This window comes from Hyperolius riggenbachi, chromosome 7 (genome assembly GCF_040937935.1).
Source record: "Hyperolius riggenbachi isolate aHypRig1 chromosome 7, aHypRig1.pri, whole genome shotgun sequence".
Lineage (NCBI taxonomy): Eukaryota > Metazoa > Chordata > Amphibia > Anura > Hyperoliidae > Hyperolius > Hyperolius riggenbachi.
Window position 1 is genome coordinate 175,607,598 of NC_090652.1, and position 13,675 is coordinate 175,621,272.

General features: G+C 41.6%; 1 protein-coding gene across 7 annotated transcripts in view; it reads right to left on the minus strand.

Annotated features, from left to right (window-relative positions):
- Positions 1-881: 881 nt before the first annotated feature.
- The window catches only part of NAB1 (NGFI-A binding protein 1), a 317,129-nt gene continuing 304,335 nt past the window's right edge, over positions 882-13,675 (minus strand). For 5 of the 7 annotated variants that reach the window (XM_068244921.1, XM_068244920.1, XM_068244919.1 and 2 more), the window contains one exon: positions 4,117-4,186. Coding sequence is in view for 2 of the 7 variants with exons in the window: in XM_068244922.1 (XP_068101023.1) it covers positions 4,101-4,186 (86 nt within the window). In the remaining 5 variants the exon portion in view is untranslated. Of the gene's footprint in view, positions 4,187-13,675 lie in introns of all 7 variants that reach the window. The other 2 variants (XM_068244922.1, XM_068244923.1) reach the window with 2 other exon arrangements.

Below are 13,675 nucleotides of genomic sequence, written 5' to 3' on the forward strand. Positions count from 1 at the left end.
GGTTAACTTTTTGGGGGTTTGTTTTATCCTCTTAAGATATCTAACACAGAATTACAATCACCTCCGACTAAGATGTTGACCATTGGGGTACTCTGAATTTTAATCTTTAACTCCTTCCAGAACCGTTCATTGTCCTCATTTGGAGCATAAACATTGTATACATCAACCTCTTCAGTTAAATGTTATTTTGTTGATTTTTAAGGTGTTTCCATTATCTTGTACAACCCCTGTATAGCAGATCCTTGTAATTGCCATGCGTTAGTGTTGTAGCGCATTGTGCAAAGACCTGCACTCCCAAGATAAAGATGATTGAAAAAGTAGCTTTTACTGCTGTCATAGAGATAGTATTGCTAGGTAGTGAATAACATTCTTTACCTTATTGTCTATTGATTAGTCTAAGATTGATATTGATTAAACCCCCAAATAGTCATTGTAAACTGCTTATTCTAGTGTGTAATGTGTTGCAATTATCTTTTAGCTTGTGTCAGTGGAAATACCCAACTCTAGGACAAAAGACAGACATATTGTCAGCACTGGAGATCAACCACAAGACACTGTGTGATGCCAAGAAAATGCCTGCTTGTGCAAAGTCAGCAATATCAGCACTGAATACATAGACGCAATATTGAAAAAGGTTTCCCCAATCACAGCCTCTCCCGACACTTTGACAATACCCATAATAGAAATCCAGCAGAGGTTACTTTCACTGCAATCGAAACCATAAACCCTATGAGTACTAATACATTCCAAACACTAAAGAACAGAGAGATCTTCTGGATCCAGACATTAAAAACACTGGTACCTATAGGTTTAAATGAACAATTAGAGAAAACCTTTTAAGCCCCCACTTTTTTGTCCCCCCCCCCCCCCTTTATGTTACATGCACGCAGAAATAAGAGAGGCTGTGTGGGTGTGCATGTGTGTGTGTGTGTGTACGTCACTGACATGCTTTTTCTTTATCTATGTAGTATGGATATAGGTATCGGGTGTGCGCACAGATATATACACACCCTGTTTAGTATGATTATTGCCCAATTAGTATTTGGAATGCATGCTTATAATAATCAGAGTACAGTTAGACAGTAACAGAGATTAGCTCACAGTTGCTCTCTTTTAACCGGTTCAGCACCGCAGTGCCGAAAATCTCATGCATCCGAGCAACGTTCACCTCCCATTCATTCGCCTATAACTTTATTGCTACTTATCACAATGAATTAATCTATATCTTGTTTTTTCCGCCACTAATTAGGCTTTCTTTGGGTAGTACATTTTGCTAAGAATTATTTTCTTCTAAATCCATTTTAACAGGAAGATTAAGAAAGAAATGAAAAAAATTCATTATTTCTCAGTTTTTGGCCATTATAGTTTGAAATTAATATACGCTACCGTAATTAAAACTCATGTATTTTATTTGCCCATCTGTCTAGGTTATTACACCGTTTCAACGATGTCCCTATCACAATTTATGTTGCCGATATTTCATTTAGAAATAAAGGTGCATTTTTTCAATTTGCGTCCATCACTATTTATAAGCTTATAATTTTAAATAATATAATAACATACTCTCTTGACATGCATATTTAAAAAGTTCAGACCCTTGGGTAACTATTTATGTTGTTTTTGTATATTGTTTTATTTTTATTTTTTTTTATAAAAAATGTATGTGGGTAATTTTTGGTGTGGGAGGGAAACTGCTAATTTTAAATGTAAAGTAATATAATTGTTTGTATTAAAATGTATGTGGGTGCAGTTTACTATTTGGCCACAAGATGGCCACAGTGAGAAAAGTCCTGGATGCGAACGATACTCGCATCCAGGAACTAAAATGCAGAGGACAAGTTTCCTGGGGGCAGAAATACAGCGCTCTCTGGATAGAAAGCGTCAGTATTTCTGCAGGGAAGTTAGATCGGTGAATGGGAATTATATTCCCATTCACTGATCGGGGGGCTAGCGGCGGGCGGCGGGTGCGCCCGATCGCGCGCACCACGCAGGGAAAGCAGCAGTGCCTATCTGGACGAGGAAACTCGTCCAGATAGGCCGAACTGGTTAAACTAAAATTATATAACTCTATGTATATTTCATGAGTTTTTATGTTTATTTTATATGTCCTTTTTATAGGTTTTTTTATATGATTTTTATATTTTTTTTTTATTGTTAATGCTATTTGTATATTTGCATTTGCATACTGAGTGGCACAGCTGTCTTAATCTTTTTCATTGCTCCCAATATTTGTATACAGGTATATATGAAGTATTCCCATGTATGCCCTGCTCTAACAGGGCAGCCGCGGCAAGTGTGCCCTTAGCTGACATACTTCCGCTTAGCCGCACATATTTTAACTCCCATTCCCGAGGTCAGGACAAAGATCTCCTCTTTGATCAGGCCCTCTTCCAAAATGGCGGCCGCAGGTAGTGTGCCCATAGGTGGCGCACTTCCGCCTAGCCACACGCAACCTCATTACCATCCATAGGTTGGAGTGGAGATTTCCGCTCTGACAGGGCCCTCTTCAAACATGGCGGCCGCGGCTAGTGCGCCCATAGCTAGCGTTCTTCCGCCTAACCGTATGGGCCCAATCAGTGTCTCATGGAGCTGAGACTTCCGCTCAGACCACGCCCCCTAGTCGGAACTCCTGCCAGCTCTGCATTAAGGGATTAGCCATGGAGTATATTAGATGCTAGTGCAGTGCCCGCTAGCAACAGAGGCGCTGCACTCAACTGCACAACTTCTGAGGTAAGAACTGTCTTTTTTACACCTCATTGGGGCACAAATATAGAGGATAAAAAGTATATAAAGAATAAGATTTACACCATCACCCTAGAGACAGAATGGTACAAGGGGAGATATGGAACAACACAATCTATGGACATTTGCACTTATGCACTCATAAGGAATTTTTTTTAATGTTGTATAAGGAAAAGAAAGTGTTTCCATTAGCAAAGTAGGCATGTCCTGTTTTTCATGTGCTTTTTTATATTGATAATTTGCACATATTGTATAGGGTTTTTTACTTGTATATTACAGCTGCTCCTTTCTTGCATTTTGTCTGAGGAAGCGGGCTTGAGACCCACAAAATGCGTGCCTGATATTTAGCAACCCATGTTTGTGAGTATATCTCTATTTGCTATTCACAATTTATCTCAATACCATCAGTAATACACTATTGGGGGCTCCCGTCTGTTTTCTTGTGTTTTGTTTTAAATATCAGCACTGAGCCAATCATCACCTGACTCTGATCTCATCTGATTTCATCATATTTCATTATGCACACCCCTAACACACCTCTTAATAATTACGGTATGTACACCCTCTACTAACCATAAACCATCCCTCAAATGAATAAACATTAATTGTTACGTCATGTCATCTATAAAATCGAGGGATGCGCCCAAAATAAAAAAAGTGTTAATTATGAATCTAACAGATATGGTCTCTATATGCATGCATAGAAACAGATATTAACATGGAATTTGGAACACCTGGATAAATCTAGCAAGGCAGTGTTTCCCGTCACTTCATCCAGTCATTTTATATGCAATTCAAAAATAGTGACAATCCAGTGGGTTAATTGGCAAAAGGATAGTTACTAAATGAATAACCAGAGTCCATCAATCAAGCCAAACCCAACTGTATATAATGAGCGATATTTAGTGATTGCTGATTAATCCGTTAATTTAGAGTGCATGCTATGTGTAAAGAACCCTGCGTAGCTTGTGCATGCTGATTTTATCCCGTGTGCAGTAGCTGTAGCACCGTTTAATGAATCAACCCCATAGTCACATGTTAGGTAGCATACACTTTCTACATTAAATTAAATGTATCTAATTTATAACAAAACATGCATATTTATTTATAAAACATATTAATTAAAATTGTTATCAATATAAAATATTGCAAACCCACTGTATTAATCAGTGAGCTGATCATCTTATTAACTTTCCGTGAATGTAGATCTTCATCTTCTTTCTTTTTAGTCCCATATCACGTATATACATTTTTACCAGTCATAATTCTGTAAGCTTTGGTTTCAAATTCAGTAATATTCGGTTGAGGCAACAATGGTAAAATTATATGGCTCTCTTCTTGCTGTAGTGGTCTTCAAGTTATAGTTCATCTTCTGGCTCAAGTTTTATTGATCCATTTGCAGTGCTGCTTAAGGATGTTTGTAAATAGTCCTTTAGTATAACTTCTGGTAATAGATAAACCAAACAAATGAGTTACTATCTGTAATTATGAGGTTGTTTTATATAAAGAAGTAACTATACCCCCCCCCCCCCCCCCAGCAAAATTTTGGATGGGCTGCCTCCAAAAGAAACAAAAAAAGGTGTTTAATACCTTTCAAACAGCAATATGAGGCATAATAACATAGTGTATATACTATTTTAAACAAGAAACAGTTCTAGAATCTTAAATCATAACAAAGCAGGCCAAATGACAAATTAAAGTCCAGGGAGACAACCTGGTATATTACCACTTGATAAATAGGTAAGCAGGTTGTAGTAGGAAAAAGGAATATTGCTCAGAAGATTGGGTTGTCAGTTGTCACCCAGACAACCATTGCTATAGACTTCAGGGGTATATTCTTTGATACCCTGCCCCCTCACTTTTTTGGCAGTAGTTAAAGGGAACCTGAAGCGAGAAATGTTTATAGAGGCTGTCATATTTATTTCCTTTTAAGCAATACCAGTTCCCTGACTGTCCTGCTCATTCTCTGCCTCTAATACTTTTAGCCATAGACTCTGAACACGTATGCAGCAGATTAGGTGTTATTGACATTTTTGTCAAATCTGAGTAGATTAGTTGCATGCTTGTTGCTGGTGTGATTTAGACACTACTGCAGCCAAATAGGGCTGCCAGGCAACTGATATTGTTTAAAAGGAAATAAATATGGCAGCTTCCATATTATTGTCACTTTAAGTCCTTGGTCGCTCTCCAATTATGAATCACTCTAGCCAGGCGGGGAAGGAACACACACACACACACCTTTACGTCCTCTTCAATAGGATACAGGACTGGGGATCCACTTCTAGTTGGAAGAGACCCCCTAAGGTGTACACTGGGTCCAGTTGGGGCACAATCACTGTTTCCTCCCAGCGCCCCCCCCCCCCCTTCCCCCAACGAGGTAATTACAGAGTTGCGAGCAGAGAGTGATGGAGAAGTTGCATACTTCTCAGTGCCAGGATCTTTATTTAGCCACGAACCATGTCCCTTTTCCATGACTTCAGCAGCATCTCTCATTACGTGGTGCTGCTGAGGTCATAGAGAGTTGGATGTGGCTGAAGTGAGAGGCAACTCTGAGAGGCAAGTATAACTCTCTGTCATGCTCCATTCATAACTCTGCATGGAGGGGGGAGACATATTGGCTACTTGTAGTGAGAGGGAGGCTAACTAATACTGGAGGCACATCTGGCGACCTATACTGGGGGAAACCAACCTATTACTAGGGGCACATCTGCAGCCTATACCAGGGGGCACATAACATTGGCACATACTTCTGCTACCTATACTGAGGGAAGCTACCTATAATGCTGCCTAGTATTTTGGGCACATCTGGCTATTTTTACTGGTGGGTATCTCTGGCTACCTAATACTGGACACATCTGAGTCCCTATACTGGGATGGGGGGGGGTACCTTGTATTGGGATAACATCTGCCACCTCTACAAGTGTGTGTGTGTGTGTGTGTGGGGGGGGGGGGGGGTAGGTCACCTAATACTACAAGCACATACATCTGCTGCCTATACTGTGGGGGGCTACCTACAGTTGTGTTCAAAATTATTCAACCCCCACTGAAACTGAGTGTTTTGGCCAGTTTGGCATTGATTTTGATCATTTCAGTCATCTTGTTTACAATTAAATCAAAGAGGCACTTGTAAGTCAGACAAATATAACATAAAATGTTTAATGAAATAACCACAAATGTCTTTTCTGTGCTCACATCTTTATCAGTTTTATTCAACCCCCCAAGTGACATTCATTCTTAGTACTTAGTACAACATCCTTTTCTAGTTATAACAGCTGTTCAACGTGAAGCATTGCTTGACACAAGTGTCATGCAGCGATCTACGGGTATCTTAGCCCATTCTTCTTGGGCAAAAGCCTCCAGTTCAGTCACATTCTTAGGCTTGCGCGCTGCAACTGCTTTCTTTAAGTCCCACCAGAGGTTCTCAATCGGATTTAAGTCTGGTGACTGCGATGGCCACTTCAAAATGTTCCAGCCTTTATTCTGCAACCATGCTCTAGTGGACTTGGAGGTGTTCTTGGAATCATTGTCCTGTTGAAAGGTCCAACATCTCCCAAGCCTCATGTTTGTGATGGACTGCATCACATTTTCTTCCAATATCTCCTGGTACTGAAGAGAATTCATGGTACCTTGCACACGCTGAAGCTTCCCTGTACCTGCAAAAGCAAAGCAGCCCCGAAGCATGATTGACCCCCGCCATGCTTCACAGTAGGCAAGGTGTTCTTTTCTTCATAGGCCTTGTTCTTCCGCCTCCAAACATAGCGTTGATCCATGGGCCCAAACAGTTCAGTGCGCGTGACGTCAACACGCTTGGGAACCAGTGGCGGTGAGCGAGGGGAAGCCTGAGGGGACGCTCGAGAGTAGTGGGGACTTTCACAGTGCGGGACGCCGCTCGGAAGCCATCCACAGGTCTAAGAGGGCCCCAAGGATCACTGCTCAGATACGCCTATATCTATCCTGGAGTTTGTAAGTAGGAGATTGGCGCGATAAGCGTGGATGTAATGCTACATTGTTAGAAGATACTATGCAATGAGAGTTTTTATTGTGCTTTTATTTGAAGTTTTAAGAAGATTAAAAGTGATTCTTAATCTGCTGGATAGTGTGGTTCACTGAAGGACCTGGTGAAACACAGAATTGAGCTTGAGATCCACCTGAAAAAAGAGGTGGTTTGAATCTGGTGAGCCCCTTTGATGTTGGTGGTGGTGTCACGAGTGAGGGCACGCTTTCACAGTTGCATGGGTCGTGTTATAAAAGTGCAAATTTAGACAGAATCACGCGATGTGCAGTTTGTTTTTCTATTTTAGGTTGTATTCACTGCAGTGAGAACTTTTTTGCCATTAGTTCAACTCTACTGGTGCTGCGATCTCCTCTCCAGCTACACAGCCCCATCTTCCCAGGCCCTATGCTGCATGCCAGGTACGACGGTATAACGCCATCTTAGACATGTCTTGCCTCAAAGCGAAGAGTCACACTGGAGCAGCTCTCCTGGCTGCTCTTAACAAACAGGTGGATCAGTGGCTGACCCCGCACAAGCTGGAGATCGGCAACGTGGTGTAAAGTCTAAGACCTGTAATATAAATTTAAAGTGAGGCCAAACACCTCTAATCATACGTTGGCTAATGGACTCCGAATTTTAGGCCCTTTAGAAAGAAGATCACACAGACACCAGCTACATGTTTGCAAACCAGATCCTCCTTCTTTAATAATGAAAGTTTTCAGGTTTTTATAGCATTACAGTCACATAAAGCATTATGTCATTAAGTTAATAATTACAATATGGCGTGATTGGCTCATATTCCTAACTTTCATACCTGTCAGCTAATACATTTGCTAAAGTCTGCAGAAATACAGTTATCTAACTGACATGTCCTGAATTTCTCCCTATCTAGTTTTGGTCATTTAATTTAAGCAAGATAGAGAGAGAGAATAAACTTTAGAAACATTAGTTCCCCTTATCTAGTTTCTATTTCCCCACCAGTTACTGTGAAGAGAGGAATAATTTCAGCCTTTTCCTTACTGTATTAGAAATCTAAGATAACCTGTCTGCTTAGACTAAGAAGGATATATAACTAAGTATAGCTATAATCTAAGGTATATTGATGAAACCCTCACATTTCCCCCCTTTTGGCCATATGATGGCCACATAAATTAATAAATCAATTATAACAATAATTAATAATAATAAAAAAAGTTACAGAATGTAATCAAAGCTTCTTAACATAGACTTCTGACTAACCTACCTAGGTCTTATCAGAACCTAGCAACTTGTCGCTGAATACCCTACTTTACCCTGGAACTTGCCTAATACAATATTCGAGGATAGCCAATAGGCGTTCAGGTACAGGAACTAATATTTAGACCGCAGCTGTTGCGCAATTTTCATACTTCTGGGTAGATATTTCATCATAGAAGTTTCTTCTTTGGACTAAATAGATGTGAGCTTCAGATGTGCGAGTACACTTACTAGTGAAACACATAATGAATCTATAGCAAAGGCAAAACATGAAAAAAGCAAGTAGGAACATCACCAGATAGGCGACAATTTGCTTAAAGAAACCTCCAATTGAACCAAATATGTATCTTATGTTTGTACCTTTAAAGAATTCCATCCTTCATTGCCTATTTCCCTAGCAGTGTGTTGCAACTCCTATACCTTCTGTAGATGATTGTATACAATATCACCGTTATCTATCCAAGCACATTCTTACCCTGCGAAGCCAGCATGAAGTCATGAGCCAACTTTTCTTGTAAGGCTAACTTACGCACCTGGGCTATTTCAACTGTGTTAGCAGTGACTGCAGCAACTGTTTCATTTAACATATGGTCAATTAGTCCGGAGTAGTTATTTAATCTTACCATCATTTCCATTCCTCATCCCATCCATGTTGTAAAGAATTCCCACGCATAGTCATTTATGGTAAACAGGTTTCTTTTATACAACTTGTGATGGGGTAGCAAATATTTATTTGCTGTTACAGCTTTTTCATCTAGATCTGCTAATGCTGGTGCAAGGGTATCAACAATACATTGGCCAAAGCTACCTGTAGGTAGCCAGGTATAAGCCCATCGCCCGAACACAATAGTAATACAACATTTATTTTGAAACATTAGCATGTGCTCCTGCTCTTATCATAGCAAACTCTATTCCTAATAAGTTTCTAATAAGTTGGCACACTCTGGAATCCGGATAGCATCTTTATTGGTAAAATTATATAAAGTTTTATTAATACCTTGATCTGAGGGGAAATTCATATAACCAGTGTTACCCCCTAGGAGCATAAGTAAAGCTATTCCCAGGGACCATGCATACCTATGTCACTTATGGTTACATTTTTTCCAGAGCATGGAAAAGTTATAGGTAGCGTCATTACAACATGATTTGGGTAGTCTACCTAGGGACACTAGGGGCTCTACAAATGATCTATCTATGTTTATACATATGGTGGGCTTTGAATTAGGCATTGGTTTTAACACGGGGGTTCTCCAAACAGCTCTGGCTCTATCTGCAGTGTGATTCTGGCCTATGAGCCTTTCTTTACTTAATACAGCATGAGTTATGGGAATGGCTATTAGTGGTAACCCCTTGGTATCTTTTAGCCTCATACCACATACCTAAAACTTTATTTTATTCTCAGTTAGTGCCACTCTCGTTTGCAGCACCATATACAGGTTTGGTTCTTCCCAGAACAAGTCTTCAGCCTGAAATATATTGACAAAATGCACAAACAACACAATATGTAAGCTTATTAGTTCAACCATTGTTGACTTTGGTCACTTTCTTATAATGACTGACTTGAGTCCAGGTAGTGAATCCCTCAAGGTTTACTGCAGTAGCTGTCACAAGGAGAAATGCTTTTATGAGTCTCAGTTAAATGGTTCTGTAGGGTAATGACATATTCTGCTAAATTTGAATGAAATGATTGCATTTGCTGAGGTAAATATATTTTTGTGCGTGATACATGTCAAACAAGATTTCATATGGACTTAACCTAAGTCTGTGTTTCATTGGGGTAGTTCTTACACTATATAGGACAATGGGTAAACATTCTATCTGCGGCTTACCTGTATCTTCACACATTTTCCTAGCTTTGTTTTAATTGTACCATTTAATCTTTTTACCTTTTCATTACTCTGCGGATGATAAGGAGTATGGAAAGCCTGCGTGATACCCATAGCCTGCATTATTTCCTGCACCACTTGTCCTGTGAAATGAGAACCTTGATCACCTTCTATCACCTCTGGCAGTGAAAATCTGCATATTACCTCAGACAGCAGTTTTTTTGGCAACTGTTTTAGCATTTGCTTTGGGCACAGGCCAGCACTCAGGCCAACCTGAAAAGATATCAACACAAACCAGTGCATATTCATACACTCCCACCTTTGGGAGCTGTATGAAGTCAATTTGTAACCTTTGAAACGGGTACTCTGGCCTAGGCATATACCTTTGTCTTACCTTAACCACTTGTCCAACATTATGTCGCATGCAGATCTCACAATTTGCTGTGACTCGGGCAGCAATGGAGCTGAACCCAGGTGCTATCCAGTGTTTACCTACCAGAGCAACCTTATTGTTTTTACCCATGTGTGTTGGACCATGTGTTAGAGCAGCCATCATTGGATATAGTGACCTGGGAAGGCAGTACAAAGATCCTGCCCTCCACACTTCATCTTCTTCTTGCTGTGCCCCCTTACTTCTCCATGCAGCTTTCTGACTGGTTGCCTCCTGCATCTGTAAAGTTTTTAATATCTCCACATCCACTGAAACAGGTGGAATCTCTGAGACATTGAACAGGGCAACTTTCTGACAGGGGAGTGAGAGCTGCTGCTTTTGCAGCAGCGTCTGCTCTGTAATTACCTTTGGCTTCATTTGACTGCTCTTTAGTGTGTGCTTGTACTTTCAATATGGCTACCGTGGTTGGCAACGGAAGAGCCTCAAACAATTTACTTACTAGATCAGCATTTTTATTGGTTTACCTGCAGCCGTCATAAAGTTCCTGGACCTCCAAATCGGACCATAGTCATGTGATATGGCAAACCCATGTCTGCTGTCTGTGTAGACATTGGCAGTCTTACCTGTGGCCAGAGTACAGGCCCTAATAAGAGCATGAAGCTCTGTTTCCTGTTCTGTTTTCTTTGAAGGTAAAGATTTTTGAACCACTGTTTCCTCAAGTGTTAACTCTAAACAATCATGTTCCTCTGACTGTTCTGTTTCTTCATCTAGTAGATGTGTAGCTGGATAAGGAGTGCTACACCTTTTCTCAAGCCGCCAGGAGCACCACCAAGGCATAGTATAAACAGCTAGCGTGCCAAGGTCCTCACCCCAGTACCAAGGGGCCACAGTCAGCAATCACACGAAAAGGACCGGCACCACTCCGTAGGGTTATAGCTCTTTCACAGCTTTATTATGTAAACATGATAAGCAACAACAAACTGTTGTTTCGGCCTCCAATGGCCTTTGTCAAGTTGCTAGACGATCATATAAACACATAGTGCCCAAACATATACATATATAGTGCAAATCCCGCCCCCAAACGGACCAGTGCCCAATCATGGGAGGTATGTACTGGAGGACCTGGTGGAAGACTGAGCACGTCCAAATGGACGAATGACAAGTAAGGAAATTTAAATTTGAACACTCACCAGTCAAAAATGAGGGTCCACCGCTGCCTGCATCTCTAGCAAGCGAATGGGCGCATCAAAATGCCGAAAACCGCCGCCTCCATACACGGAGGAGAGCGGTGTGACGTCACAGTCATGTGACTCAGTCACATGGCTGAGTCAGCTGATCGGCCCAGCGAATCACTTGCGCCGAGACGCTGCCAGATAGCTCAGCAGCCCCTGCATCATCACGGAGGGTGGTGCTACAGCGGCCAGGTAGCCGCCCTTATTGCTATAGCAACAGAGCGCGCATAAACATAAAAACAAAAGACCGCAGCACTCACCAAACCGCTGCAGGGTTAAAGGGGAACTCCTCATACCTCAAATCACCTCCCACGAATGGTCTGAAAATAAAAACAAAATGACATAATTATTAAGACAGTTGCAGAGCCATAAAACCCAATATCACAGTATCCTAAATAGAGGTACACAGTATCACAATACCCATAAATTAAATACAGAATCCCAAATCTAACTCACGATTGAGTCCCGCCCTCCCCATAGCATCCAATCGCCTGATCCAACCCGCCTCTCTTCGCAATAACTCCTTGAGTCTATCACCTCCCCGCCACTGTGTAGGTACCCCGTCAATGGCCATTACCCTAAGCTGAGAAACAGTGTGTCCACAGGCCTTAAAATGTTCCGCTACTGCATGTCCCGCCGTGCCTTTGCGAATCATTGATTTATGAGCAGAAATCCTCATCCTCAGGCACTGTGTAGTCATGCCAACATAAATGAAACTACATGGGCACTTCAGTAAATACACAACAAAACTTGAATTACAAGTATAGTGCCCTCTGACATGATACACAGTGCCCAAGGTGGGATGAGTAAATGTATTACATCGTATCACACTGTTGCACATATGGCAGGACAGGCAGGGGAACATTCCAGTTCTACCTAAGTGAGCCTGAACAGAAGGTGCCGTTTTAGGTCGTAATTTATCATGGAGCGTCGGTGCACGTCGAAATGACATTCTCGGGGGATACTTAAATTCCGGCACTGTAGGGAAGCCATCCCTTAACAAGTGCCAATGTCTTCGGACCGCCCTCGCAATCACGTCGCTACACGTATTATATGTAGAGACAAAAGGGATACGTGGCACCCTCCTGTTGCATCGGGATCGACGAGATCTTCCCTCTTGAAGGATTTCAGATGGATATCCCCTTTTCACAAACTTATTACGTAATTCATTTTTCCGATCGGCACATCTGTCAGGATCACTGACGATCCTTTCCACCCTAGTAAACTGACTCCCAGGGATTCCATCCTTCACACCACCAGGGTGAAAGCTACCATAGTGGAGGGTGGAATTTCTGTCCGTCGGTTTCGTATACAAATCAGTGGAGAGTATTCCCCCACTGTTGCACACCAATACATCAAGAAAAGGCAACTGCTTGGTATCCCAATTAGCAGTGAGTTTAATCACTGGACATCTTTGGTGCAACTCCTCAATAAATGAATCCAGGGCACAGCGTGGCCCCCTCCATATGCAAAACACGTCGTCGATATAACGCCACCAGCAAAGTGCATGTTGGCGAAAAAGGGCGGCTCAAATAAACAAACGACTCTTCATACAACCCCATAAATAGGTTTGCATAGGAGGGGGCCACGTTGGAACCCATAGCTGTCCCCCGTAACTGTCCGTAGAACCGCCCCTCAAATTGAAAATAGTTTTCTTTAAGTACAATTTCGAGCAGTTGCTTCAAAAACCTACGCTGGGGGGTGGTACAGTCAGAATATAACATAAGGTACCAGTCGACCGCCTCCACACCCCCATCATGTGGGATGGAGGTGTAGAGGCCCTCGACATCCAAGGTGACTAAGGCCACATCCCCCTCCAAAGGTGGCAACTCTCTCAACTTATTGAGGCTTCGTTCCCTAGAGGAGATGGGAGTACAGCCTGTGATGCATTACGGTTGAGAGACACCAGTTTACGGAATCTGAGTACTTTCAAACCTCCTAGTCATGCTATCATTGACACTTATACTTCTAAAGTGATAGATGATTTGGTGAGAATTGAACGTGACTATAGGAGTGGGTTGTTTCGTGTCTCTCATAACTTATCTCAGTCCGAGAACATTGCCCTTAAAGCTTTACAGAATAACAGTGATATTGTTGTGTGTCCTGCGGATAAAGGGGGAGCCATTGTTGTATTGAACAAGGATGAATATATTGGTGAAATTTATAGACAACTGTCTGATCAATGTGTTTATGTAGAATTACCAGGTGATCCATTGCCTGGGATTCAGGGAATGATTTTGAAGGTATTGCGTGA